The sequence below is a fragment of the Phyllopteryx taeniolatus genome, chromosome 1 (genome assembly GCF_024500385.1).
Source record: "Phyllopteryx taeniolatus isolate TA_2022b chromosome 1, UOR_Ptae_1.2, whole genome shotgun sequence".
NCBI lineage: Eukaryota > Metazoa > Chordata > Actinopteri > Syngnathiformes > Syngnathidae > Phyllopteryx > Phyllopteryx taeniolatus.
Window position 1 is genome coordinate 2,025,374 of NC_084502.1, and position 27,878 is coordinate 2,053,251.

General features: G+C 46.8%; 2 protein-coding genes and 1 long non-coding RNA gene across 6 annotated transcripts; 1 reads left to right on the forward strand and 2 right to left on the reverse strand.

Moving 5' to 3' along the window:
• On the forward strand, positions 1-23,136 carry LOC133487825 (uncharacterized). The gene is made up of 3 exons (XR_009791472.1): positions 1-267; positions 19,893-20,379; positions 23,017-23,136. It is a non-coding gene; the product is annotated as an uncharacterized LOC133487825 (long non-coding RNA).
• kcna2b (potassium voltage-gated channel, shaker-related subfamily, member 2b) lies at positions 1,791-9,850 on the reverse strand. 3 transcript variants are annotated; one of them, XM_061794825.1, is made up of 3 exons: positions 9,536-9,850; positions 8,640-8,794; positions 1,791-8,151 (listed from the first exon to the last, which is right to left on the reverse strand). In XM_061794825.1, the coding sequence occupies exon 3, from the start codon at positions 8,072-8,074 to the stop codon at positions 6,572-6,574; it is 1,503 nt and encodes a 500-aa protein (XP_061650809.1). In that variant the 5' UTR covers positions 8,075-8,151; positions 8,640-8,794; positions 9,536-9,850; the 3' UTR covers positions 1,791-6,571. The 3 variants fall into 3 exon arrangements, with proteins under 3 accessions (XP_061650809.1, XP_061650899.1, XP_061650724.1); XM_061794915.1 differs by lacking the exon at positions 8,640-8,794; XM_061794740.1 differs by having other exon boundaries at positions 8,640-9,850.
• Positions 22,275-27,878, reverse strand: LOC133487606 (potassium voltage-gated channel subfamily A member 3). Of its 2 annotated transcripts, XM_061794608.1 has the most exons (4): positions 24,782-27,878; positions 24,624-24,709; positions 23,240-23,301; positions 22,275-23,143 (listed from the first exon to the last, which is right to left on the reverse strand). In XM_061794608.1, the coding sequence occupies exon 1, from the start codon at positions 27,440-27,442 to the stop codon at positions 25,847-25,849; it is 1,596 nt and encodes a 531-aa protein (XP_061650592.1). In that variant the 5' UTR covers positions 27,443-27,878; the 3' UTR covers positions 22,275-23,143; positions 23,240-23,301; positions 24,624-24,709; positions 24,782-25,846. The 2 variants fall into 2 exon arrangements, with proteins under 2 accessions (XP_061650592.1, XP_061650503.1); XM_061794519.1 differs by lacking the exon at positions 24,624-24,709.

Below are 27,878 nucleotides of genomic sequence, written 5' to 3' on the forward strand. Positions count from 1 at the left end.
TCTCCTCCATGCGGGCACTCAGAAACGGTACAGGTTTCCTCCATAGAACCCGCTCCGCTATAAAGAAAGTTCATGTTGACAGCTCATTAAAAGGCCCGAGGATGAAGTGATAAATCAGCATTTATTGCGCGGATCTAACGTTGCCAACATGTGAAGCATTCGCGGGGACTGCTTCATGCAACGCACAATCACGGGCACGCTTGTGTTCATGAAAAAAGACGGGGCGGGCCCTGCAGGACATTTGGTGAAACGGAGGTCTACTTCCAGGTAAATTAATAAATATGTAAAGTGTTGGGAAGATGACTTTGGAAATGTGGGAATGGAAACTATTCAGACCCCTGAATTTTTTTCATTCTTTGTTACATTGCAGCCGTTTAGGCTGTGTGATATTTCAGTTTTTCTTTTTTCATAAATCTGCAAAAATTTCAACAATTCCGTTTTGTTTTTCTGTCAACATGGGGTGCTGTGTGTACATTAATGAGGAAAAAAATAACTTAAATGATTTTAGAAAATATATTATATATATATATATATATATATATATATATATATATATATATATCCATCCATCCATTCATCCATTTTCTGAACCGCTTCTCCTCACACGGGTCGCGGGCGTGCTGGAGCCTAACCCAGCTATCTTCGGGCGGGAGTCGGGGTACACCCTGAACCGGTCGCCAGCCAATTGCAGGGCACACATAAACCAACAACCATTCGCACTCACATTCACACCTACGGGCAATTTAGAGTCTTCAATCAACCTACCACGCATGTTTTTGGGATGTGGGAGGAAACCGGAGTGCCCAGAGAAAAGCCACGCAGGCACGGGGAGAACATGCAAACTCCACACAGGCAGGGGCGGGGATTGAACCCCAGTCCTCAGAACTGTGAGGCAGATGCCCATTTATATATATATATATATATATATATATTTATATATATATATATATATATATATATATATATATATATATATATATATATATATATATATATATATATATATATATATATATATATATATATATATATATATATATATGGGCTGGGCTGGTTAGTAACTTCCAGTTACTGCTATTCTTAGCTGACTTACTGGATGCCAGCCAACTGTGATGGACAGAGGGTGCGTCACCCTGGATAATGTGTACAGCAGGCCTGCGTTTGAGAGGCTCTCATGTGTTTAGGAAGCTGCCGCAAAGAGGGAAACATGAGAGGAAATGTCTGCTTAATGAAATGTGAGAAGGGCGGAGAGCGCGGAAGAGCTGAGTCGAGCCAGCCAAGAAGAGAAGACGAGAGCACTGACAACGATTTTCTGAAACTACACTAGTAGACCACCAGATAACAGGTTCTGAGGTTGTTTATACGTGTCCCACTTTCTGTAGGAGCAGGAGACATGAACAGTTTTCTTTCCTCTGTGCCAAACTCTCTGCCTCACTTTCCCTACACCGGATTTATAAATAGAGCACTTTGCTTTCGCTGTAAATCACAAACGAGCAGCATAGAGACTCACGAAAGAAAAGTGCACGACAAAGCAAGAGGGAAGGTTTACAGTTGACTAAGGTGGTCCTCCTGTAATGGGCACGGGCCCCAGTGGCGTTTTCATCAATGCTGTACCAGAACTTTCTATTGCCATGTGGACGACTCTGCTCTTGCAGGCAAACGAACAGACTTGGTGATAAGCTGTGTGCTATTTAAATATATGTTGTTTAAAAAAACAAAACAAAACAAATGTCGATATAAGCAGTTCACGTCCGACTCATGCTTAGAAAAAAAAGACACAATAGCTCGAGGATATTGTGTTAATGTTTTATCATCAAGACCAATATAATTCATATTACATTTAAAGATCTCCATTTCATTTTGAATGACTAACTATTCTCTAGACATTTTAAACTAAGTTTGTAGTTATTCACTGGAAGTCCTTTTGAAGGGCATGGCAAACGCTAATTTGTAAATAACAATGAACAGCCTGCTAACATTGACAAATTGTGCAAAACAATGCAATGACTCATGGATGTGTTCACCTTGAAATTATACGTTCTTAATGATTTCTTCAAAATGTTCCTTTTACAGAGCATTCCAAACATATAAAATATACTTCAGCTGCGTATGCTGTAACTCGGTCATGTCGCGTGAAAGCACACACTTTTGTTACCCGCTCTTCAAGCATGTGCACGTGGCAGAAAACAAAGCAAATGTGACGCTTCGGCCATTCAGACATCGTGGAAAGCAACTGATTGTTTGATTCCCCATTCAATTTTAGTGTCAGTCTCGACAGCAGATGTTACAAAAAAAGCAAACATTACGCTTACAGCCACTCTTATACTGTATGCATTTACAGACTGGATATGTACTTGTAATTGTCCATGCACTTTATTTTTTGGGGGGGTGTACCCTCTGGTTCACTGATGTAAAATACATCCGTGATTTTCCCGTATCTCGATGTGCCGCCTATCACATCGGTTGCTCAAATAACCTAATTTGGTTTTGACAGTACTGCAGTACCCTTGTGAACAAAAAAAAAATGGATAAAATGCACTCCAGGCAGACTTTGCAGACTACATACTGTAAAGACAATAATCCACGTCAGGAAGACAACCTTGTGGGCAGTGTTAATCTCTTAATTTTTTATGTATTTATCCCCACATTAATACCTGGATTTGGTTGATAATGCAGCTTATCTCTTCCTCACCTGATCTCCAGAAAGCAAGCCGTTGGATCCCCTCACTTTATTGTGCTCTGTGTCCATGTGCCGATTACACACTCAAGCTGTAAACGGTGCGTTGAGAGGGCAGAGTGTATAAGGGAATCAGGTGTATGCAAACCGCATGGTATTTTCCTGTCGTCACTTGACTGAAGCGAAACAATGGCATGTTTGGTTTCCCCCCCATCGTCAAGTGCGACTTTGTCCTCCTGAACTAGCAAAATGAAAACTTTCAAATGTCTTAAAGCGCACATAATTTTTGTTACAGAAAGCATATACAAAGATGCATCAATAAGACACCAACGTCTTCCACATATTGCGCATTCTGCCAGTGCCTATAAATACAATGGAGTATATGTGAGTCCATTTGCCAGGATTATTCATACTAATGCATGCTACAATGATTACTTCCAAAGACATGCAGCACTACAAGAGCAGAATAGCATAAGTTTGATAAATGCGGATGAAGAATGTAAACTAGGTCTGCAATAGCTCATGGGCACCATCGGAATGATTGTTCAAAGTGCACAGATACAAACATTTAAATATACTGTATAAATGCTGAGCTCACAGTACATCTACAGTATTTTACAACTCAAGACGCCAATCCAGGTGGCTGCATGTTTGTCTTTGGCTTCCTGCTAAGCCATCTATACAGTGGCTACGGAAAGTTTTCAGACCCCCTTAAATCTTTGTTACATTGCAGCCATTTGTTAAAATCATTTAAGTTCATTTTTTCCCCTCATTAGTGTACACACAGCACCCAATATTGACAGAAAAAAAAACAGAATTGTTGAAATCTTTGCTGATTTATTCAAAAAGAAAAACTGAAATATCACACAGCCATAAGTCTTCAGACCCTTTGCTGTGACACTCATATATTTAACTCGGGGCTGTCCATTTCTTCTGCTCATCCTTGAGATGGTTCTACACCTTCATTGGAGTCCAGCTGTGTTTGATTATACTGATTGGACTTGATTAGGAAAGCCACACCCCTGTCTATATAAGACCTTACAGCTCACAGTGCATGTCAGAGCAAATGAGAATCATGAGGTCAAAGGAACTGCCTGAAGAGCTCAGAGACAGAATTGTGGCAAGGCACAGATCTGGCCAAGGTTACAAAAGAACATTTTGCTGCACTTAAGGTTCCTAAGAGCACAGTGGCCTCCTTAATCCTGAAATGGAAGACGTTTGGGACGACCAGAACCCTTCCTAGAGCTGGCCGTCCGGCCAAACTGAGCAATCATGGGAGAAGAGCCTCGGTGAGAGAGTTAAAGAAGAACCCAAAGGTCACTATGGCTGAGCTCCAGAGATGCAGTCGGGAGATGGGAGAAAGTTCTAAACAGTCAACCATCACTGTAGCGCTCCACCAGTCGGGGCTTTATGGCAGAGTGGCCCGACGGAATCCTCTCCTCAGTGCAAGACACATGGAAGCCCGCACGGAGTTTGCTAAAAAAACACCTGAAGGACTCCAAGATGGTGAGAAATAAGATTCTCTGGTCTGATGAGACCAAGATAGAAATTTTTGCGCTTAATTCTAAGCGGCATGTGTGGCGAAAACCAGGCACTGCTCATCACCTGTCCAATAGAGTCCCAACAGTGAAGCATGGTGGCACCATCATGCTGTGGGGGTGTTTTTCAGCTGCAGGGACAGGATCACTGGTTGTAATCGAAGGAAAGATGAATACGGCCAAGTACAGGGATATCCTGGATGAAAACCTTCTCCAGCGTGCTCAGGACCTCAGACTGGGCCGAAGTTTCACCTTCCAACAAGACAATGACCCTAAGCACGCAGCTAAAATACCGAAGGAGTGGCTTCAGAACAACTCCGTGAATGTTCTTGAATGGCCCAGCCAGAGCCCTGACTTAAACCCAATTGAGCATCTCTGGAAAGACCTGAAAATGGCTCTCCACCAATGTTCACCGTCCAACCTGACAGAACTGGAGAGGATCTGCAAGGAGGAATGGCAGAGGATCCCAAAATCCAGGTGTGAAAAACCAAAAAGACTCATTGCTGTATTAGCTCAAAAGGGTGCTTCTACTAAATACTGAGAAAATGAGTCTGAATACTTATGGATGTGTGATATTTCAGTTTTTCTTTTTTAATAAATCTGCAAAAATTTCAACAATTCCGTTTTTTTTCCCTGTCAATATGGGGTGCTGTTTGTACATTAATGTGGGAAAAAAATAACTTCAATGATTTTAGCAAATGGCTGCAAAATTTAAGGGGGTCTAAATACTTTCCGTACCCACTGTGTGTGTGTGTATATATATATATATATATATATATATATATATATATACTGCTCTAGAAACAAAGTAAGGGAACTGGAGCTTCTCTTTTTTGTATTTTGCAGATATTCTGCATATAAATGACAATATTCATATTTGGGAGTCATGTTGTATGTAGAATAAAACAAAAATGTTCATTTTACCCAAACATATACCTATGAATAGCACATTCAGAGAAACTGATCATTTTTAAGTGGTCTTGTATTTTTTTCCCCCCAGAGATTTATATATGTACAGTATATGGATACGTTTTCTCATATTACAACGAGCAATTCAAATAAAACATTTTGTTCTTGTTGTACTGAATGCCAACGCTTACTACAAAAAAGCTTGCTATTTTCTTTTTAATGTTAATAATTTATTTTGTACTCATGCTTTCTTGGGCCTGGAGGGTTAATACACTTAACGCCTAATTAGCTGTACATTTAAGCATTTATCTTTGCTGTCATTAAGCTGTAATATAAAAAAAAAAAAAGCAAAAAGATCACCACATTTTGTTGTTAATTCACATTTATCTATTTCTACACAGATGGAATGCAATGAAGTTAAGGACAACTGTTTATGTTGGGCAGTGGTGTCAACCTAAACAGTACGGTATTCCTGTTACAATCGGTCTGGGTGGCAGTTAAAGAGACACTTAAAAGTAGAACTAATAACCCCCCCCCCCCAAAAAAAAAGGCACTAACGTACAATGCGATTCAGATACTTTTGTTTCCCTTAATTTTCTTATCATACAATCAGGCATTTCTATTAAGTACCAACTGATGAAATGTGATCGGAGACATTTCCTCTTTTCAGAGACGTTTGCAGTGACTAAAAACCAAAACAGGCTTGGGAGCGCGTACCTACTGCATACCCACCAATGTATCATTGGTGAAAAGGAGAAAAACTAATGTTGTTGTGGTTCAACCCCATTGTAGAGCACTTCCCCGTGGTCTACGTGTTGGTCTCTAAAGAGGCCACTGGTCTGGACTACATCTAGTGATGGTCCATCAGGGAATGCTAGTGCACTGACAGCGCTTATACCTTTACATATGGAGCATTATATGACCATGGCGCCAAGCAGATATTAGCATCACTTGCTTTCTCAGTCGCTCCCTTCAGGTTTCCCTTGACAGTATGGCTGGGCTCTGGTCAGTTAAAGCAATTTTGTTCATACTACGACCTGATTGAATCTGATTTAAGTATGCTCTAGTGTACATTGTAAAATAAACATTATGCTGATCTTATTGTGTATTGTCTTCTTTAAACACGTGGACCCATTAGTCTGTTTCTATTGATTATTACTTCTTAGGCTACTATTTGGCTACTTTTTCCAGCTGGACAACTACTGCCACAAAAGTAAGACTAACTCCATGCGGAAGCCAAAGATGTCCCCATAAGACAGGTTTCAGTTCTATGATGTGCTCCAGGTCCCTTGAATGTGGGCAAGCATGAGGTCTTCTCCTGTCGACCTTTGTGCCTTCATATGCTCTGGACTCCCACACTTCTCCCCACAAATATTGGTCACGTGGGGCCACACTATTCCAGTCACTGCAGACCCCACATGAGGCGAATCATCGATAATAGCTCACATTATACATCCGTGCGCATCTTGGCGATGTTGACATAGTTGGCGTTGGCGAGAGTGCAGTTTCCCGTTTTCATGCCCTCAGGTCTGAAGTCCTCAGCGCTGTGGTTGACAGCTTCCTGAATCTCCACATAGTCAGATTTACTGAGGGTCGAGCCGCTGCCACTCCGACCGCTCTTCTTCAGGTCATCAACTGAGCTTGCTTTAGGCACACTCGGGATATTTAGATACTGAGCCTGTTCTTCACCCTCCGTCTCTCTGTGGTAGAAGTAGTTGAAGTTTGACACAATGACCGGCACTGGCAGCGCGATGGTCAAAACGCCAGCGATAGCGCAAAGAGACCCCACAATTTTTCCTCCGATGGTTGTCGGGACCATGTCTCCGTAGCCGACAGTCGTCATGGAAACCACTGCCCACCAAAAGGCCTCTGGGATGCTGCTGAACTGGGACTGGGGCTCGTCTGCTTCGGCAAAGTAAACGGCACTGGAGAAGAGGATGACGCCAATGAAGAGAAAGAAGATGAGGAGTCCCAGCTCGCGCATACTGGCCTTCAGAGTCTGCCCCAAGATTTGGAGCCCCTTGGAGTGGCGAGAGAGTTTGAAAATGCGAAACACTCTGACCAAGCGAATGACACGGAGAATCGCCAAAGACATAGCCTGCTGTCCGGCCTCTCTATCCTCTGGCCTCTCTGCTAACTCTGTGCCAAGGGTGATGAAGTAAGGAATAATTGCCACGATATCAATGATGTTCATGATGTTGCCAAAAAATCCCGCTTTGCTGGGACAAGCAAAGAACCTGACAAGGAACTCAAATGAGAACCAGATGATACAAAGGGTCTCCACGATGAAGAAAGGATCGGTAAAATACGGCGAGGTCTCATAGGTCGTGGTGACGTTGGAATTGGTTTGGAAGGGATAATTGTACATCTCGTCATCTTCGATTCGGAAAATTGGCAGCGTTTCTAAACAGAAGCTAACAATAGAGATAAGGATCACCATGACGGAGATGATGGCAATGATACGAGCTGCACCTGAGCTCTCAGGGTATTCAAAGAGCAGCCACACCTGTCTCTGAAACTCATTGTCTGGTAACGGACGCTCCTCCTCCTTTATGAAACCTTCATCCTCCCTGAAGATTTCCATTGCCTCCTCGCCCAGCTCGTAGAAGCGAATCTCTTCGGAAAAAATATCAAGAGTGACATTTACGGGCCGGCGCAGCCTCCCTCCAGATTGGTAGTAATAAAGAATGGCATCAAAACTCGGTCGATTGCGGTCGAAAAAGTACTCGTTCCGGAGGGGGTCAAAGTACCTCATCCGTTTCTTCGGATCGCCGAGGAGTGTCTCTGGAAACTGGGACAGGGTCTTGAGCTGCGTCTCGAAGCGTAAGCCCGAGATGTTGATGACCACCCTCTCGCAGCACTCGTGATCTGGCTCGGGCTCGTAGCGGTCGTGAGGCTGACCTGGATGCGCAGCCGCTTCGTCTGCGGGGTCGCCGGTCGCGACCGTCATGCTGGAAGGCGATGGAACCTGAAGGTTTCAAAAGGGGCGGGGCCACGCTTGGCCTCTGGAAATATGCCTATAAAGAGCTAGAGGGTAGAGAAAGGACAACTGTAATTTCACTATGGTTTGATTGTCGCAGACAAAATCAACAGTAACACCCAGAAAAACTGAATTCATGAAAACATTGCTGCAGACAAGCAAGAACTGTTCTGCGGGGCTTTTGAGAGACGGAAGCAAGGAGGGGCCCGATCATTTGCGCGCTCCACTTTGTCTCTGAGTATTAGGTTATGAGTTGTGTCGTATGAGCGTGCTGTTGGATCAATATGCCATCCCGTAATATTGTATCAGCTCTCGCTGGGTGCAATTACAAGCAACAGATCTGGTTATGTACTGAGTGCCGCATACAACCTCTGAGATTATTGTCTTTGCTTCTGTGGTATGAGAGCCCTTATGTCCAAAAGGATTTTGATTTTTAACATACCTTTAACTCTTTAACTGTGCTAAAAATATATATATATATAAATACAAATGCAATTTGTTAGTAAAACAAGCGATAAAGAACAAAGCCCTCTACCTGTTTGATGTGTTTTTTGTAAGACTGGCTCACAGCTGTTGCTCTGGGCAGCGCTGATGCACAACAGGGCCAGCACAAGTGTCCAAAGTTGCCTCTTGCCGTCCAGCCAGCTCCTTCCCTGCTCTTCCGGCCATACATCACCCAAAGCTCGCGCTCTGCAGCAAGGCAGCGGAAATAGGAGAGGGGACGAGGGATGAGGACGCAGGAGTTACCGCCCTCAGCTCACGTGCGGATACATGCCGGGATGCACTTATGGGCGACAGGTTGGGCTTAGCACTGCTGGCGAATTTGAAATTCAGTCATGAGCAAAGTCACATTGAAGAGTTTCTTATTCAGCATGTTGACGGATGGAGCAGCAGAACTCTTCAAGCCTCACGTCAGCAGACTTGAGGGAGGCAGCTGATGTCTTTATGCATACTCGTGATTGCCATCACAAGCATCTGCTCCAGCAAATCCATAAATCACCCACTAAAAGATTTTTGTGTTTTAGCACAATTGAATGGAGTTGATAATTTGTCTCCTGACAGCTTTATTCCTTGTGGGTAAGACTGTATGGCGCGCATCACTAAGGCTATATTTATATTTCTACTTACTCCTGAGGTTAACCAAGTAGCTTGACTGAATCTTTCAACATTCCAGACCCAGTCCATGCACTGGGTCACTTCAACATTTAACGCCGGTGTGGCTGTTGTTGTTGTTGTTGATGATAATGATGATGATGATGAGGATTGGCACACACACGAGGGAGAGTTAGTTGGAAGTGGCAGGTGCCAAACATGCTTAAGCCATTTGCAGCCCTTTCCTGTTGATCCAGCCACAGTCATGTCCATGCACTAATCAAAGCAGAGCATTGCATTATTTCTTATTGTTTCAGCTAATTGCATGCAGGAATTCACCGTGATTCTCTGAATGCGCAGATGCACGAGATCGTATCCAGTTGGGCTCCTCTTAAAGTGCGCTTTTGCAGTGACGGTGCTGAGTCTTCCTTGCTCTCCTTCTCCCCTCATCTGACTCGTACGTTGTCGTATGCTGCGCCATATCTGCTCACGGCCGTGTGGAGCCAGTCGCCTGCTCGACCCGCGTCTCTCACCTGTCACTTCCATCCACCGCCGTGGAGATGCGTGGGCTGCAGTTGGGCATCGCGGCGCATACTAAGAGCTTCTGCGTGGCGCGCCTCGCCCCTCACTGCTGCTCTCCCCACTTTCCCGACACGCCAGTGTTCCATGTTAAAGGGGAAGCGTCGCTAATAAATGCAGACTGGAAACAAGTCCTTTCTTCATTTTATTGTGTGTGTATTTAGAACACAGATATGCGTATATGGACTGGATACAAACAACAATTCAATGTTTTCTTGTTTTTATTGGACAAAAATCATGTAAACATTCACAGTGCACGCTGGAAATATTTTTGTGAACTAACAAGCGAATGACTTCTCCAAGCTTCTCCAAGAGCTAAACAGAGTCGGGAGTCAGCCGACCTAGAGCCTGATCAGTGTGACGAGACTGGAGGTGTTGGTTAAAGCTGCCTTATAAAAAAAAAAAAAAAGTATACACTAATTTTGAGTTTTTTATTCTCAAGAAGCATTTCCCGCCTTGAATAACACAAATTGGCTCTCAAAATGTCTGCTGCATTGCTATCACTGACGACAAAATGAATTCTCAAATTTATCGGTCGACATTTTCCAGGGAGAACTTAAGACGGTCTGTCTGCCAATTGAAACTTACTAACGGTCAAAGCTTTAGACACAGTTTCTCATTCAGTAGTGTGCGTACTGTATCTGCATTTCCACCTGCCCAACTTCCAAGCAGGGGAGGAAAGATCTAATCGCTGCGCACTCACGTGAATTCCAGCAATTGTAGTTCATGATTGCATTAGAGTCTTGTGTTTGTATGCCTGCATGTGCCTAATAGGTCTGGGCAGTAATTAGTGGCCAGTGATACAGTGAGCAGGTCTGTAAATAATCCGAGCGATGTCAGCAGCACAGCCAATTGCATTGTGTAGGCTTGAGTACAGCCTCAGGATTCTGCACTCAAAGGCACCTGGCAAAGAGTCACCTTAAAGGTAACATTTCATCGGCATACAAATACAAACTTACAAACTATAATGTCCATATGATGTATACGTTTCTCTATCATGCATGATATGTGGTTAAATTTAAATACTTTTTTTCCAGACTGTCTGCTGTGTTTTCGTTTCACTTTAACAGTAGACGTAAAGGCTCGAATACACGCAGCAAACAGTTTGTTAGTTTTTCTTTTTCCAAACTCATTTTAATTACCAAGTATGTCTGTAGTGTATGTCTTTAGGCAGACAAGAGCAACTGCACAATGATGATTACTACATGCTACAATTTTTGGAGAGGAATACCTCATGTCCTATTCTCCTTCCCTGCTCCGCCCGAAGATAGGCAGCACGGTGGGCGACTGGTTAGAGCGTCAGCCTCACAGTTCTGAGGGCCCGGGTTCAATCCCCGGCCCCGCCTGTGTGGAGTTTGCATGTTCTCCCCGTGCCTGCGTGGGTTTTCTCCGGGCACTCCGGTTTCCTCCCACATCCCAAAAACATGCATGAATTGGAGACTCTAAATTGCCCGTAGGCATGACTGTGAGTGCGAATGGTTGTTTGTTCCTATGTTCCCTGCAATTGCCTGGCAACCAGTTCAGGGTGTACCCCGCCTCCTGCCCGATGACCGCTGGGATAGGCTCCAGCACGCCCGCGACCCTAGTGAGGAGAAGCGGCTCAGAAAATGGATGGATGGATGGATGGCATTCTCAGGTACTGGAACATGGCTAATGATTCATTTAGACTAGAGGGACATGAACCAAACCGTTGATTTTGGCTTCCAAGTTGAGTCTGCAGTTCCTGCTCACCTTTAGGTTGTCCCAAGCCTCAACAAGAGATTCATTGATTGTTTTGTGAGTTTTCCTGAGTCAAAAGCTTTTTTGAAGTCGACTGTCAGTTGTTCCTTTCCTGGCAGCACGATGATACGTGGTTAGCATGTCTGCTTCACAGTGAATTGTTCTGTGTCTGACCATTCTGTGTAGAGGTTATTTATTTGAATATATTCTGATTTCTGCCCACATTCCAAAAATGTGTGTTAGCTTCCTTAAAGTCTAAATTGTGAATGTGCGTGTGAATGGTTGTTAGGCTAGACTGCATGTGCCCTGTAATTGACTGATAACTGATCCTAGGAGCTAAGTTGTCTGGGGCTTCACGCCCCTGGTAGGGTCACCCATGGCAAAAAGGTCCTAGGTGAGGGACCAGACAAAGCACGGGTCCAAAACCCCTATGAAGAAAGAAACAAATGGATCTAGGTTTCCCTTGCCTTGACGCGGGTCACCGGGGCCCCCTTCTGGAGCCAGGATTGGAGGTGGGGCTCGAAGGCGAGCACCTGGTGGCCGGGCCTCCACCAATGGGGCACAGCCAGGCACAGCTCGAAAGGGTAACGTGCGTCCCTCTTTGCATGGGTTCACCACCTGTGGGAGGGGCCATAGGGGTCGGGTGCAGTGTGAGCTGGGCGGTGGCCGAACCCAGGGACCTTGGCAATCCGATCCCTGGCTACGGAAGCTGGCTCTAGGGACGTGAAATGTCACCTCTCTGGCAGGGAAGGAGCCCAAGCTGGTGTGTGAGGTCGAGAAGTTCCGACTAGATATAGTCGGACTCGCCTCCACACATAGCTTGGGCTCTGGTACCAGTCCTCTCGAGAGGTGTTGGACTCTTTTCCACTCTGGAGTAGCCCACGGTGAGAGGCGCCGAGCAGGTGTGGGTATACTTATTGCCTGTACGTTGGGGTTCACCCCGGTGGATGAGAGGATAGCCTCCCTTTGCCTTCAGGTGGGGAGACGGGTCCTGACGGTTGTTTGTGCCTATGCACCAAACAGCAGTTCAGCGTACCCAGCGTACGACAGCGTACTCTTTTTGGAGTTCTTGGTGGGGCTGCTGGAGAGTGCTCCCACTGGTGACTCCATCGTTCTGCTGGGGGACTTCAATGCTCACGTGGACAATGACAGTGAGACCTGGAAGGAGGTGATTGGGAGGAATGGCCTCCCCGATCAGAACCTGAGCTGTGTTCTGCTATTGGACTTCTGTGCTCATCACGGATTGCCCATAACGAACACCATGTTCAAGCATAAGGGTGTCCACACATGCACTTGGCACCAGGACACCCTAGGTCGCAGTTCGATGATTTGACTTTGTGGTCGTGTCATCGGACTTTCGGCCGAGTGTCTTGGACACTCAGGTGAAGGGAGGGGCGGAGCTGTCAACTGATCACCACCTGGTGGTGAGTTGGCTCCGATGGTGGGGGAAGATGCCGTTCCGACGTGGCAGGCCCAAACGTATTGTGAGGGTCTGCTGGGAACGTCTGGCAGAATCCCCTGTGAGAAGGAGTTTCAACTCCCACCTCCGACAGAACTTTGCTCATGTTCCGGGGGAGGCGGGAGACATCGAGTTTGAGTGGACCATGTTCCGCGCCTCCATTGCTGAGGCGGGCGACTGGAGCTGTGGCCGTAAGGTGGTCGGTGCCTGTCGTGGCGGCAATCCCCGAACCTCTTGGTGGACACCAACGGTGAGGGTTGCCGTCAAGCTGAAGAAGGAGTCCTATCGGCCCTTTTTGGCCTGTGGGACTCCTGAGCCAGCTGATGAGTAACGGCTGGCCAAGCGGAATGCGGCTTTGGTGGTCGCTGAAGCAATAACCCGGGCATGGGAGGAGTTCGATGAGGCCATGGAGAAAGACTTCCGGACGGCTTCGAGAAAATTCTGTTCCACCATCCGGTGTCTCAGGAGGGGCAAGCAGTGGACCATCAACATTCTGTAGGGATGGGGCACTGCTGACCTCAACTTGGGACATTGTGAGCTGGTGGGGAGAATACTTTGAAGACCTCCTCAATTACACCGACACGCCTTCCAATGAGGAAGCAGAGTCTGGGTTCTCTGAGGCGGGCTCTCCTATCTCTGGGGTTGAGGTCACCGAGGTGGTTAGAAAGCTCCTCGGTGGCAAGGCCCCGGGGGTGGATGAGATTCGCCCGGAGTTCCTAAAGGCTCTGGATGTTGTGGGGCTGTCCTGGTTGATACACCTCTGCAATATCGCATTAACATCGGGGACACTGCCTCTGGATTGGCAGACTGGGGTGGTGGTCTCCCTTTTTAAGAAAAGGGACCGGAGGGTGTGTTCCAACTACAGGGGGATCACACTCCTCAGCCTCCCTGGTAAGGTCTATTCAGGGGTGCTGGAGAGGAGGGTCCATCTGGAAGTCGAATCTCAGACTCAGTTTTCGTCCTGGCCGTGGAACAGTGGACCAGCTCTACACCCTTGGCAGGGTCCTCGGGAACAAGATTCCGGATACAAGCGGGCAAAATGAGTTTCCTCGGCAGGGTGTCCGGGCTCTCCCTTAGCGATAGCTTGAGAAGCTCGGTCATCCGGGAGGATCTTAGAGTAGAGCCGCTGCTCCTCCACATCGAGAGGAGCCAGATGAGGTGGTTGGGGCATCTGATTCGGATGCCTCCCGGATGCCTCCCTGGTGAGGTGTTCCAGGCACGTACCACCGGGAGGAGACCCCGGGGACGACCCAGGACGCGCTGGAGAGACTACGTCTTTCGACTGGCCTGGGAACGCTTCGGGATCCGCTCGGAAGAGCTGGATGAAGTGGCTGGGGAGAGGGAAGTCTGGGCGTCCCTGCTAAAGCTACTGCCCCCGCAACCTGACCTCGGATAAGCGGTAGAAAATGGATGGATGCTTGTCTAAAGGCTTTTATTATGTCCTTAATGCTGCACTTTTATTTATTGTTGCTGTCTGCGGGCATACAGTATGAGGGTACATTTCACTCCACTTTGTAGGAGTCTAGTATAAATAATAAATAATCTTGATCATGGTGGTGCAGTCCACCCTTATCAACACAGGAGGATGTTTGGAGGAGGCAGAGGAGGAGGTGAGCGGATAAGAGGCACAGAAAAGGTGAGAAGAGGGCACGGATCCAACTTATGACAGCACACTGCAGGGGAGGAGTCCTGCATGACCTCTACTGCTGCTGCAGCAGGTGTTGCTCAATGACAACCTACAACATGTACACACACCAGCACAATTCATAGACTAATGTTACATTAGATTTCACTCTCCACAATGGTGTGTGTTTCTTTTTGAAATTCGTGAATTATTTCAACACTAAACCTGTTCACCTTTCAGTCCTCAGTGATCTACCGCTATATTTTTAGTACAGTGGTCAATTTACCTGCTGAGAGCAAGCCAGGCTGTTGGCCATCATTGCTCTCATGGTGAGATATGTCCTTACCATCACAGTTGAGTACTCTATTGATTCTGGATGTGGTTTCACTGGCAGTTGTTACTCCGAGACTGAGACGGCCCAATCTATGCATCAACTGCACTAGAGGTCAAAGAAGAAACTTAGAATACGATATAAATAAACAACACTAGTATATGCAGTCATTTTACCTTTTCCACATTAGTTAAGGAAAACAAATAGTAAACCCGATTAAGGCATGAATATACCATTTCATCCCCTTCCATAATTTTGTGTTTTAATAATCTTTGATGTCCTTTTATCAGGTTTGCAAGTTAATTTGGGTCGAAAATGCCCAGAATATCCTTTTTTCAAGTCTCTTTTTATCTTTTTCGGCTTTCTCATTAATATGTGACATGTCAATAAGCTTTGGTCTGACTGCAGCGTTCATTTTCTCAATTTAAATATGAAAAACAGCTTCGCTTTGATTGACCGTTGGTGATATCCTGGCGGCCAAGCATTCATAGCGACCTTTCATTTATTTGGATCATTCTTTGTGGGGTGTCTTACTATCAGCGTGAAGCAGAATTCACTAAGCATTGGTTTGTTTGTTCACTAATCACAACGCAACAGAGGAGGGGACATGGGTGAAATAAAAGAGAGCAGGATATTTTGAGAGGCGGGTCCTGTGGTCCCATTGAGTCACTTCAACGTAACCGGCATGATGTTCATCGCTCGCGCACATTTTGGCGACAGTGACTGCAAGCTTCACTATTTAACAGTTACACTCAACAACATAAATATAGTTAAATATTGTTGTAAACCACAACACATGTAGGGTTTTATATACAGTGAAACCTCGATTTAACAGACCCCAATTTAACGTACCTGAGCTTTACCGGACAGAAAGAAGTGTCCAGTTTGAACTCCCCTTCCTATGCACCAGCGAGTTAAGTTTGGATAAACTTTAAAACATTTTAAAGCTTTTTCATATTTATTTACAATAATTTTGGACTCTACTAGGTGTTTTTAGGCCACCCAAAAATTACAAAACAATAATTTGGACTGTACTGGTGTTTTTAGGCCACGAAAAAAAAGTGCTTCAATTTAACAGACAATCGGATTTAACGGATGACCCCTGCCCCCTATTGTAAATCGAGGTTCTACTTTACTGTATTACTGTATTTGCACGGCTTGGCTACGACTGCCCAGCTGGGTCGTTCGATCAAGACCAGCTCCAGCGGTGTGTGAAAGCTTATGTTTACGAAATCATCCTCCGCGAATTGGGCCAGAACACTGCCCAATTTGGGTTCCGAAATGCATAGGAATTCCCCCCACTCCCAAAATTGAAGCCATTTATTGCTGAACTCGTCTGAGTTTGGCAGGTAATTCAAAGCTTTAAAGCAGCCACGTCCTCACTCAGCCAGTTTTCCGGAGATGAGTGGGTGTGTAGCGACCATGAAGTGGGCAGGTATTTGAATAATTACTAAATTGCTACATCACAAACACACGGAAATCTGATCCGGTTGTTTTGCAAGCCTTATGCTTGACAAACCACAAAGATGTCAAACTTAAACAAGGTCATAGACTTATTTTGACTTATGTTATACAGAAAACATTCATCCATCCATCCATTGTCTTCCACTTATCCGAGGTCGGGTCGCGGGGGCAGCAGCCTTAGCATCCCCAGCCACTTCCTCTAGCTCTTTCGAGGGGATCCCGAGGCGTTCCCAGGCCAGGTGAGAGACGTAGTCTCTCCAGCGTGTCCTGGGTCGTCCCCAGGGTCTCCTCCCAGTGGGACGTGCCCGGAACACCTCACCGGGAAGGCGTGGAGGAGGCATCCTAAACAGATGCCAGAGCCACCTCATCTGGCTCCTCTCAATGTGGAAGAGCAGCGGCTCTACTCTGAGCCCCTCCCGGATGACCGAGCTTCTCACCTTATCTCTAAGGGAGAGCCCGGACACCCTGCGGAAGAAACTCATTTCGGCTGCTTGTATCAGGGATCTTGTTCTTTCGGTTACGAGCTGTGGGTCGTGACCGAAAGAACAAGAGGGTAGGAACGTAGATCGACCGGTAAATCGAGAGTTTCGCCTTTGAGCTTAGCTCATTCTTTACCACAACGGACCAATACAAAGTCTGCATCTGAATCAGATCAGATTCAGTCTGAATCTGAGATTCGACTTCCCGACGGACACTCCTCTCCAGCACCCCTGAATAGACCTTACCAAGGAGGCTGAGGAGTGTGATCCCCCTGTAGTTGGAACACACCCTCCGGTCCCCCTTCTTAAAAAGGGGGACCACCACCCTAGTCTGCCAATCCAGAGGCACTGTCCCCGATGTCCACGCGATGTTGCAGAGGCGTGTCAACGAGGACAGCCCCACAACATCCAGAGCCTTTAGGAACTCCGGGGGATTCTCATCCACCCCCGGGGCCTTGCCATCAAGGAGCTTTTTAACCACCTCCGTGACCTCAACCCCAGAGATTGGAGAGCCCGCCTCAGAGAACCCAGACTCTGCTTCCTCATGGGAAGGCGTGTCAGTGGCATTGAGGAGGTCTTCGAAGTATTCTCCCCACAGATTCACAATGTCCCGAGTCGAGGTCAGCAGTCCCCCATCCCCACTATACACAGTGTTGATGGTGCACTGCTTCCCCCTCCTGAGACGCCGGATGGTGGACCAAAATTTCCTCGAAGCCATCCAGAAGTCGTTCTCCATGGTCTCACCGAACTCCTCCCACGTCCGGGTTTTTGCCTCAGCGACCACCAAAGCCGCATTCCGCTTGGCCAGCCGGTACCCATCAGCTGCCTCAGGAGTGCCACAGTCCAAAAAGGCCTGATAGGACTCCTTCCTCGACTTGATGGCATCCCTCACCGCGTGTGTCCACCAACGGGTTCGGGGATTGCCGCCACGACAGGCACCAACTACATTACGGCCACAAACTCGATCATCGAACTGCGACCTAGGGTGTCCGGGCACGAGTGGACACCCTTATGCTTGAACATGGTGTTTGTTATGGACAATCTGTGGTGAGCACAGAAGTCCAATAACAGAACACCACTCGGGTTCTGACCAACGTTCCTCCCAATCACGTCCTTCCAGGTCTCACTGTCATTGCCCACGTGAGCATTGAAGTCCCCCAGCAGAACGATGGAGTCCCCAGCGGGAGCACTTTCCAGCACCCCCTCAAAGGACTCTGGGTCTGGGTACTCTGAACTGCTGTTTGGTGCATAGGCACAAATAACAGTCAGGACCCGTCCCCCCACCTGAAGGCGAAGGGAGGCTACCTTCTCGTCCACCGGGGTGAACCCCAACGTACAGGTGCCGAGCCGGGGGACAATAAGTATACCCACGCCTCTCACCGTGGGCAACTCTTGAGTGGAAAAGAGTCCAACACCTCTCAAGAGGACTGGTACCAGAGCCCAAGCTGTGTGTGGAGGCGAGCCCGACTATATCTAGTCTGAACTTCTTCACATCACACACAAAGCTCGGGCTTCTTCCCTGCCATAGAGGTGACAGTCCACGTCCCTAGAGCCAGCTTCTGTAGCCGGGGATCGGATTGCCAAGGTCCCCGCGTTCGGCCACCACCCAGCTCACACTGCACCCGACCCAATACTTTGTGCAACGGTAGCTAAATCTAAAATGAAATCGTGTACTGTATTTCAAATCAGCTTCACAGATACTACAAGCCAGTTTTTAAATGTATTTATTCTGAGTGTATTATTCTTTTTAAGTCTTCTTTATTTTTTAACTCTTTTTTAAATATATTAAGGTGGCCATCAAACACTTGCTGTTTTATAATACTGGCTGACTAAAATTGACATTGGTTGTAAATTTTTAATTCAGTAAATAAATGTGTATGGGTGTCACAATAATTGCACAAATTCGTAAGTACATACATTTTAAAATATTCATTTAACGGTGAAAGCAAATTAGACTGATTGTAGTGTCAAACGTATTGATATTTTGATTTGAGAATAGATTTTTGCGCATAAAGATCTGGTATCGGAGGGATCGGTATTTCAGCATGGATGCGCACAGTATAGTACAGGTTAAAATGCAGTTTGAGTCAGGTCAACCTTGCACTGCTCACAGCACGGTAGTCTGACTTAATATACTGTAACTCTGAATCTAGAATGACGTGAAGGAATCGTTCCCACGACAAATGTTTGCTCTCCAGGCTGCGGGCGGCAGTTAAGTGCTCTCCGTCTGGTCAGTCCAATCAAATCAGCAGTTAATGCACACTGGCTGAGGTCTGACAGTCGCACTAATCAGCCACGATTGTGTTTCAAACGACGGCGCCATTTTTTATTTTTTTTTTTAACGTAACAATGTGGTATTGAGGTAACAGTTGGCCAAAGCCAAGGCAAACTCTGGTTTAGCAAGTCCTCAAGACCTGTGGAAGTGTGCGGGCAATGAAAATGTGGGAAAGTGGAGTGAGAGAGATGGCGATGGAAAGGTCACATGACATGAGTCATCGTGAAGGGCACACCTCTTTCACTCAAGTTAGCACTATCTTTTCCACCCATCTGTTTTGCTTTGCTATGTATTTGACTTGGAATACATAAACAGTGCGTATATGTTGAGGTAGCTGTCGTATTAATGTCTGCATTAGCTTGTGTCCGCCCTCACTATATTGTGAATATGAGGACGCGTGAGTCTATTCTGTTCATTTGCAAAGCATATTTCTGTTGAGGGAGTCCCGCCCTGTCTATTCTGCCTGCGGCTGAATACCGAACCAGATCAGCCAATCAGCATTCGTATTTTGTGCGGCGGCATTAGCAACGAGATCATCATCCCTGGCAATAATAAATCTCAGCTCTGACACTAGCATAGCTCTATGGGCCCATATAGAAACAAAAATGAATCGAATCTACAAAATTGATTTTAATCTGGTTACCTTTTTGCCACACATGATGTATGATTTTTAATTTGTAAGACTATAATTAAATGACGGATAGCACAAGATGCACGATTCAAATGTAAATGTTAAAAATACATTGACGACTCTCTACTGCTAAAGCTTACCTGGGACCTGGAGCTGAACACGCTAAAGACTGTAGAGATGATTGTGGACTTCAGGAGGCCTCCTTTGCCACAGCTGCCCCTCACGCTGTCCAACTGCCTTGTGTCAACCGTCAAGACCTTCAAGTTCCTGGGAATTACAGTCTCTCAGGACCTGAAGTTGGGCGATCAACATCAACTCCGTCCTCAAAAAGGCCAAGCAGAGGATGTACTTCCTGCGGCTTCTGAGGAAGCACGGCCTGCCACGGGAGCTGTTCTACACATAGAATCAGTCCTGTGTTCTTCCATCACAGTTGGGTTTGGTGCTGCTCCAAAAAAGGACAAACTCTGACTGCAACGGACAATCAAAACCGCTGAAAAGCTTGTCGGTACCCCCCTACCAACCCTTGAGGACTTGCACGCTGCCAGAACTAAGACAAGAGCATACAAAATCCTCTTGTACCCTCCACATCCCGGTCACCGGCTCTTCCAGCTCCTTCCATCAGGTAGGCGCAACCGAACAATGCCAAATAAAACTAGCATACATTCCAGCAGCTTCTTCCCTCTTGCCATTAACTTCTTAAACAGTTAACTTACAATTCCATTGCAATACGCTGCCAATTTTTTTTGTCTTGAGTTTGTTGTCACATTTCTGTCGGGCCAATTACATATTACTTGTGCACTTACTGTAATAGTCTCGTCACGCTGCACTATTTGCATATCTGTTGAGTGGCCAATACTGGCCACTCATGTGCCTGAGTAACATCTGCACCATTTGCACAATCGACTGAGGAGTATCTGCAACATTTGCACAATCGACATTGTCCCAGATTATTGCACTTCTAGTCACTTTAAACTGCATACATTTCTTGAAGTCTCGGCGCCCTTTGCTCAATGGTCATTGCACTGGACTATTGCTCTATTAGTCATTCAAACTGCTCTCAATGCTAGAGAACTATGTATCTTTTTGCACAATTGTCAAAAAAAATAAAATAAAAAATAAGTGCCCTACGGTTGGTTGGCAACCAGCTTCAGGTCTATTCCGCCTCTCGGTCAAAAAATGTCAGCTGCGATACGCTCCAGCAAAGCCGTCACCCTGTAGTGAGGATCAACTGCATACTGTAGAACATCTTGATTTGTTTGCATTGTGCCTTATACAGATATATTTTATACATTTATTTCGGTAACTATCTCATTTCTTTCAAGGGGATGAATAAACTATCTATCGTTATTTATCTATTCTAAACACCTTCAGTTATAGTTTCATAATTTACTGATGGCTGAGCCCCTTGCTGTTTTTTTGTTTGCTTGTTTTGCTGGTTCTGGCTCATGGATCTGGTCCTGCTATTGTTTTCAACTCCTGTCCAAATTGAGTCCTTGCCTGCTTTTGAGGTTGTGCGCTGTTCCTCTGCCAGGAAGTAAACACACAGACACACACAGACCACGCACACCAACCATCTTCCTGTCAGAAAGTGTAAAGAGGTCACCAAGGTATTGAGAATTTCGATGAGTTCTCCGTCTGTGTGTGTATACGGTCTTAGCAACAGCTTGCTCTTGTTGCTATGGTGATTTCCTACTGTAGTCCTTTGGCGAGCATGCACTTTCACGACATTATGCATATTTTTTCAGCGTCAGGGAGCTGTGCATACGCCTCTCATGATTATGTTTGGCTGTATAGATTCATTCCTATGTTTGAAACAAATTGGGAGAATAACATCACCACATAGCAATAATCCCCCCAAATTCTTCAGATAATCTTTTAACCTCAGAAAGGAAAAAAAGCAAAGAAAGACTGTTTTCCAATGTTCAAAAACACGCATTTTGGAACATGTAAGCGGTTTTTCAGTTGTGGCACTTACAAACGGAAAACATAATCAAATTATGGTCACAATTGTTTATGAGTAAATAAAACATTCTCTTGGAAAGTAGTCTTCTACTAAGAGGGCTTTCCCATGACAGCACAACACATCTATTGTGTGTCTGCTGTTGAAGCTTCGCCTTGAGACAGTACTCACGATATAGGATTTCATAATTAATAGGAAAAGTGCATCATGAAAATGTTATGCCCCAAGATTAACCCAGATATATTTTCAACTGTAGATTCTTTGTAGCCAATGTAAATACTTTCAGCTCAGCATTTCTGGCAGCCGCAGTGACAACTAGGAAAGAATCCACTTCGAACTCATCGTTGAGGATATTGGATTTGTATACATACTGGATTTACGCTAACTACAAAACTATTTGGTGTTTCTAAGACCCTCATTTATGGCACTATAGTAGGCACATCTTGTAATCATGTAATAACCATGTAGTAATCATGTAATACCACACATGCGCAATCAATTCTGCCTTCTCCTGCATGAAGACACGCTGTTTCAAATGAAGACAGTGCAACTCATGATCTTGTTGTATACGTCATGTTTAGGACAGCACAGAGTAACACAGAACAAATAGTGACAAAACCTTCCCCCTGACAACATTCGGCACTAGAGCACTCAGGGGCTGATGCAAGCTTCCCACAGCAGGCATCTACGTGTGTTTGCATGTCTGTGTTGCGTGTACCTTTTTATCATTCTGCATGTGTAGGTCAGGGGTATAGCAGCGACAATTACATTTAACATATTTTAAATGTTAGCAATACAGAGCACACTGATCGAGCTAACAAAGGCATGTGGTTAACAGTCTTTGATTTGTGTCACAGTTTCTTAACACGCAATGTTTGGCCTCTTTTTTGCCACTTTCAATATGAAAACGACATCTGTGTTCTGAGGATCAGTTAGCAGAAACGCTGATATAGTACACACGTATAAATCCTTACAAATGCAGAGAATTGTGTGCTTTGTGTTTTAAAACTGCCAGCTGTTTCCTTGAGCTGCCGTTTTCTCCGACTTTTAAAACTTTAAGCAACATGGAGAAATGTCTGACGCGGGCTTCTCGAAGAATTTTCTCACTGCTTGCAATTTTTAATGCTGCGATGCTCCCAAACAAAAAACAGAGAGCGGTTAGAAAACACTAGCTCCACAACTGTAAATGAAGGATGTTGTTTGGTAAACTGTACTTTATATACAGTATCAACCAATTTATTTGTTTTCATTTGAATTCTTGAATTTTTCGAACTTTTTTTTTTTTTTTTTTCTCGAAAGGTGATCGACTGGCAGGCGGGAGCTGCTATAGGCACCAAGTCAGAGGACGCCAGTCAGAAGGCAGAGGGGAATTCTTCATCAATCAAGTTTATCCCGTTTGGTCCACAGAAATACTGCCTTTACATCCCTGTAGAGACAAAAGGGCCGCCGTGATTTAAAAAAGCGTAACGAAAAATCAATCAGTCATTTTCTGTACATTTTCGGGCTGCTTTTGAAATGTTACCTGCACGAGAGACAGTCGACGAGGGAGCATCAAGACGTCCAGGCGACCTGGACAGCTTCCACCTGGGAAAATGACATGCAAGGCAATATTGTCAATGAACTGCTCGTATTAATGATTATATTCCAAGATATTTTACTTTTCTCTCTCCTTAGCATGAGCAAATCCAAATCCAAAACTTATCAGCGAGAGCGGAGTGACCTTAATTTGACCTTGGATTCATGTGAAGATTGCATACATTCATAAATGCTTACATTTATGAATGTAAAATGAGTGATTCCTGCATCAAGATACAATATATATTTTCTCACTACCCCATAAATAAATGAATTGCAAACTAAAGATGAAGACCCTGTCCTATAATGTCATGACTTCCTGCTTGTTCCATCAGCGGTCAATAACTGGCACAATAAAGATGGCGTTATGCATATCATAATACAACAGAGTACACTTATAAAGCGCTTTTATCTACACCGTCATGGTTCACAGAGGCTCATATTCGCCCACCGACGGGCAGCTGCTGCCGCGCAAGACGGCGCCAGGCCCACGGGGAGCAATTTGGGCCAAGGACACTTCGACAGCAGGCAGTTGCAACTGGGATTTCAACCGCCGACCCTTCGGTCACGGCCCACCGTATGAGCCACAGCCGCCCCGAAACACAAAACCCGAATGTAAGAATACAAATAAAATGCACAAAAGTGAGGAGAAGAAAGTATACAGCGTGTTCCTTTCTCTCTCTGATATTGTATAATAACTTTGCTTTGGGATTGAGCAAGATGTAGTCAGTTGCACGAGGCAGATGATAACTGCCTGTTTATGTGTGAGAAAATGACGTCGCCCAAGGGGAAATAGAATAACACTTTTCAGAGGTCTTTAGGTTGTTTTTTGATTTATCTCCTTACGTTGCAGGTTTTTAATGTGATTGTTATTTTCAAAGTGCTTGCCCCGTCTCTTGTCTACTCGAGGGTTAACATTATTCCCTTGACGCGCAGACGGGACAGCTTGACACTGACACCTTTTACATGAGCTCGCCCCTTCTCACCGTTGTTTCACTCCGTCGTTCATGTAGAAACAAAAGAACAACCTCAAATGAGGCAAAGAGGTACAGTAACTAAGGATGTGAATTATACTACATATGTCAAGGGAAATGTCATGTCGCTCTTCCTTTTCAGATGAATATCTCAAGTCTTTGCTTCTCTTGGGTAAAAACAAACATAGGTCACAAAGACAAACGAGCCACCTGTTCTGCTGGCGGGCGATGATGGCCGCCAGGGGGCAGAGACGAGAGAAGCAAGGTGGACATGCGTTGCCATCCACAAAGTCAACTGAAGGTGAACGTTCAACACACAAACAAAACAAAACAATAACAAAAAAAAAGTCTGTTTACCTCAGCAAACGACACGAGTATTTGACACAACCTCTTTGGGAGCATTCCGAACAAACAGGAAGCCAGCAGCAGTACCTTTGCAGCCACTTAGGTGGTGAAAGGGAAAGAAATATATGCCATTAGGGCATGGGTGGGGGGGGGGCGTGCTTGGAACTCACCTGTGCCATCGGTGGGTCAGGAGCCCCCCCTGGTGGGCACCATCGGTGTTGCACCCAGGATAGCTAGACAGTCCATTCAGAATTCCTTGAAGGCTGTCTCTCCATCCGCTTCCTTCATTCAGGGCGGGAGTTGATGGGATGTTTTGGATCGTCGCATTTAGACAATCTGCTCGCTGCTGGATGCCCTCCGCAAGGCTACGTTCACGCACACGCCGAGCCGACGTCAGCAACGGCGGTCCTTGAAGACGGATGCTAATCTTCAATGTCGCTCCCGAGCCATCTGGGAGGTTTCTGTGGAAACAGGGGCACCATGGCAACGGTGCTCGGGGTTACCCAGGAAACGGCCGTCGCCATGGAGATTGCATCACGGCGGGGCGATATTTGAGGCGTCCAAAGAGAAGCGCGCACGTGTGTGTGCGCGGAAGAGCTCGGCCTCCCTCTTTTTTGTTTGTTTGTTTGTTTGTTTTTGTTTTTGTTTTTTGCTCCCGTTCTCACACGTGTCTTGAGCGGGTGATGAGACGCAGCATGGCGGTCCGCATGGCACCTCCAAAAGCCTCTATTCTACACATGTAGTAGCACTTTGGACTCGACTTTAACGCACGATAACGGCATAGCACAGTCTAATTGATAAAGGCTAATATAGGTTAACTTGTTGTGTTTCCCCCCACCCCCAGACATTACGCGTTTCTAAAGACACATTGAAAACATCGAAACGATCGCACGTTGGCTACGACTGATGAATCACAACTCACGTTAATACGACGCGAAGGTCATTAGATGATACATTTGTGGTCTTGATAAAGCTTTTCCGTCAGCGGCTACAACGGGCGCCCTCTCTATTGCAGGCTTTTCAGGAGTGCCTTTTCTCCACACGTGAATTATTTTATTTGTACATCGTGAGCTCTGAAACCAATTGTAATTCTCGCAATGTGAGCAGACGGGACTTTGTCTCCTTTTTCTTTTTTTTTTTTTTCCTAACTCCTCACTGATCCAGCACCGCTTCCGTGCTCGTTGACCTCCGACCCCGCGCACGTCCACTCGCGACGTCCGTGACAGCGGAACCGACTACACGTCGGTGAAGATCTTCTTGTCGACGCCGATGCAGTTCTGCGAGTTGTTCTGAGCGCTGGTGGGAAAGTTGGGCTGCTGCTTGAAGGCGCTGTTGATGCCGTGCTCCTCCATCACCATGTACTCGCTCTTGCTGAGCGAGGAAGATGAGCGCGTCTTCCTCAGCTCCTCGGGCTCGGCCAGCGGCTGACAGCTGCCCACGTGCAGGTACTGGGCCTGCTCCTCGCCCTCGGTCTCCCTGTGGTAGAAGTAGTTGAAATTGGACACGATGACCGGCACGGGCAGCGCGATGGTCAGCACGCCGGCGATGGCGCACAGAGAGCCCACAATCTTGCCCCCGATGGTGACCGGGTGCATGTCCCCGTAGCCCACGGTGGTCATGGTGACCACGGCCCACCAGAAGGCGTCCGGGATGCTGTTGAATCCCGAGTCCGGGTCGTCCGCCTCGGCGAAGTACACGGCGCTGGAGAAGAGGATGACGCCGATGAAGAGGAAGAAGATGAGCAGGCCCAGTTCTCGCATGCTGGCCTTGAGGGTCTGACCCAAAATCTGCAAGCCTTTGGAGTGACGCGAGAGTTTGAAGATGCGGAAGACGCGCACCAGGCGGATGACGCGCAGGATGGCCAAGGACATGGCCTGCTGGCCGTTCCCTTGCCGCTCCGCCAGCTCCGTCCCCAGGGTGATGAAGTAAGGGATGATGGCCACGATGTCGATAATGTTCATGATGTTCTTGGAGAACGTGGCTTTGCTGGGACACGCGAAGAAGCGCACCAGAAGCTCGAAGGAGAACCAGATGATGCACAAGGTCTCCACCACAAAGAAAGGGTCCGAGAAGGGGCTGACCGAGTAGGGGAAGGTGCCGTTAATCGCCGGCGCCGCGGGGAGGGCGTCCCGGTTCTCGTCGCGAAATTCGGGCAACGTCTCCAAGCAGAAGATGACGATGGAGATGAGAATGACCAGGACGGAGACGATGGCGATGCCCCGAGCCGGGCCCGAGCTCTCCGGGTACTCGAAAAGCAGCCACACCTGCCTCTGGAACTCGTTCTCTGGCAGGGGCCGCTCCTCCTCCTTGATGAAGCCCTCGTCCTCCCGGAACTTCTCCATGGCCTCCTCGCCCAGCTCATAGAAGCGAATCTCCTCCGAGAAGATGTCGATGGGGACGTTGACGGGTCTCCTGATGCGCCCTCCTGACTGGTAGTAATAGAGAATGGCATCGAAACTGGGTCGGTTCCGATCGAAGAAGTACTCGTTCCTGAGGGGGTCGAAGTACCTCATCCTCTTCTTGGGGTCCCCCAGCAGGGTCTCCGGGAACTGCGACAGGGTCTTGAGCTGCGTCTCGAAGCGCAAGCCGGATATGTTGATGACCACCCTCTCGCAGCACTCATGGTCCGGTTCGTATCGGTCCAGAGAGTGGTGGCCCGGGAGCGCCGCCGACTCCTCCAGCATGTTGTCGCACGCCACCACGGTCATGACGTCAGCCTCCGTCTCGGTGTACGCGTGGTTCACCAGGTTGTCGCCCCGTGCTTTGCTCACGCTCGGCGGGGGTGATTGCAGGAGGCTCCGGTGGTCGTCCATGCGCGGCTCACGACGCATCCGGGGACGGCCGCCTCGCCCCCTCCGCGGCGGCACGCCGCCGCTACAGCCCGCTGTCTGGCGTCTCCGTCGTCCTCCTCCACTCTCGCTCCGCTCGGTTGTTGCTGCTCCCGCCCACCACCGGAGACGCGGGGGTTATAAACGAGCCTTGCACCCGCCCACAGTGCGCCGCGCCCGGGTGCGCGGCCAATGGCAACGCGCAAGGACGCGCGCTCAACGCGCAACAGTCGGCCGTCGTTCAACTCGCAACGTTCTTTGGGCGTGCCCGCCTCTCCTGCGTGTCGCGCGCTCAACTCCATTTCCACAGCGCTTCATCAAACAACCGCACCTGGAACAAAAGTGTTGTGCAGATTTGAGCATAAAACAGAATCAATCAAATGATGATTGATTGTCCTCCACCCCGCCCCTTATGTTTAATGCCGTCATGGAGACCTCG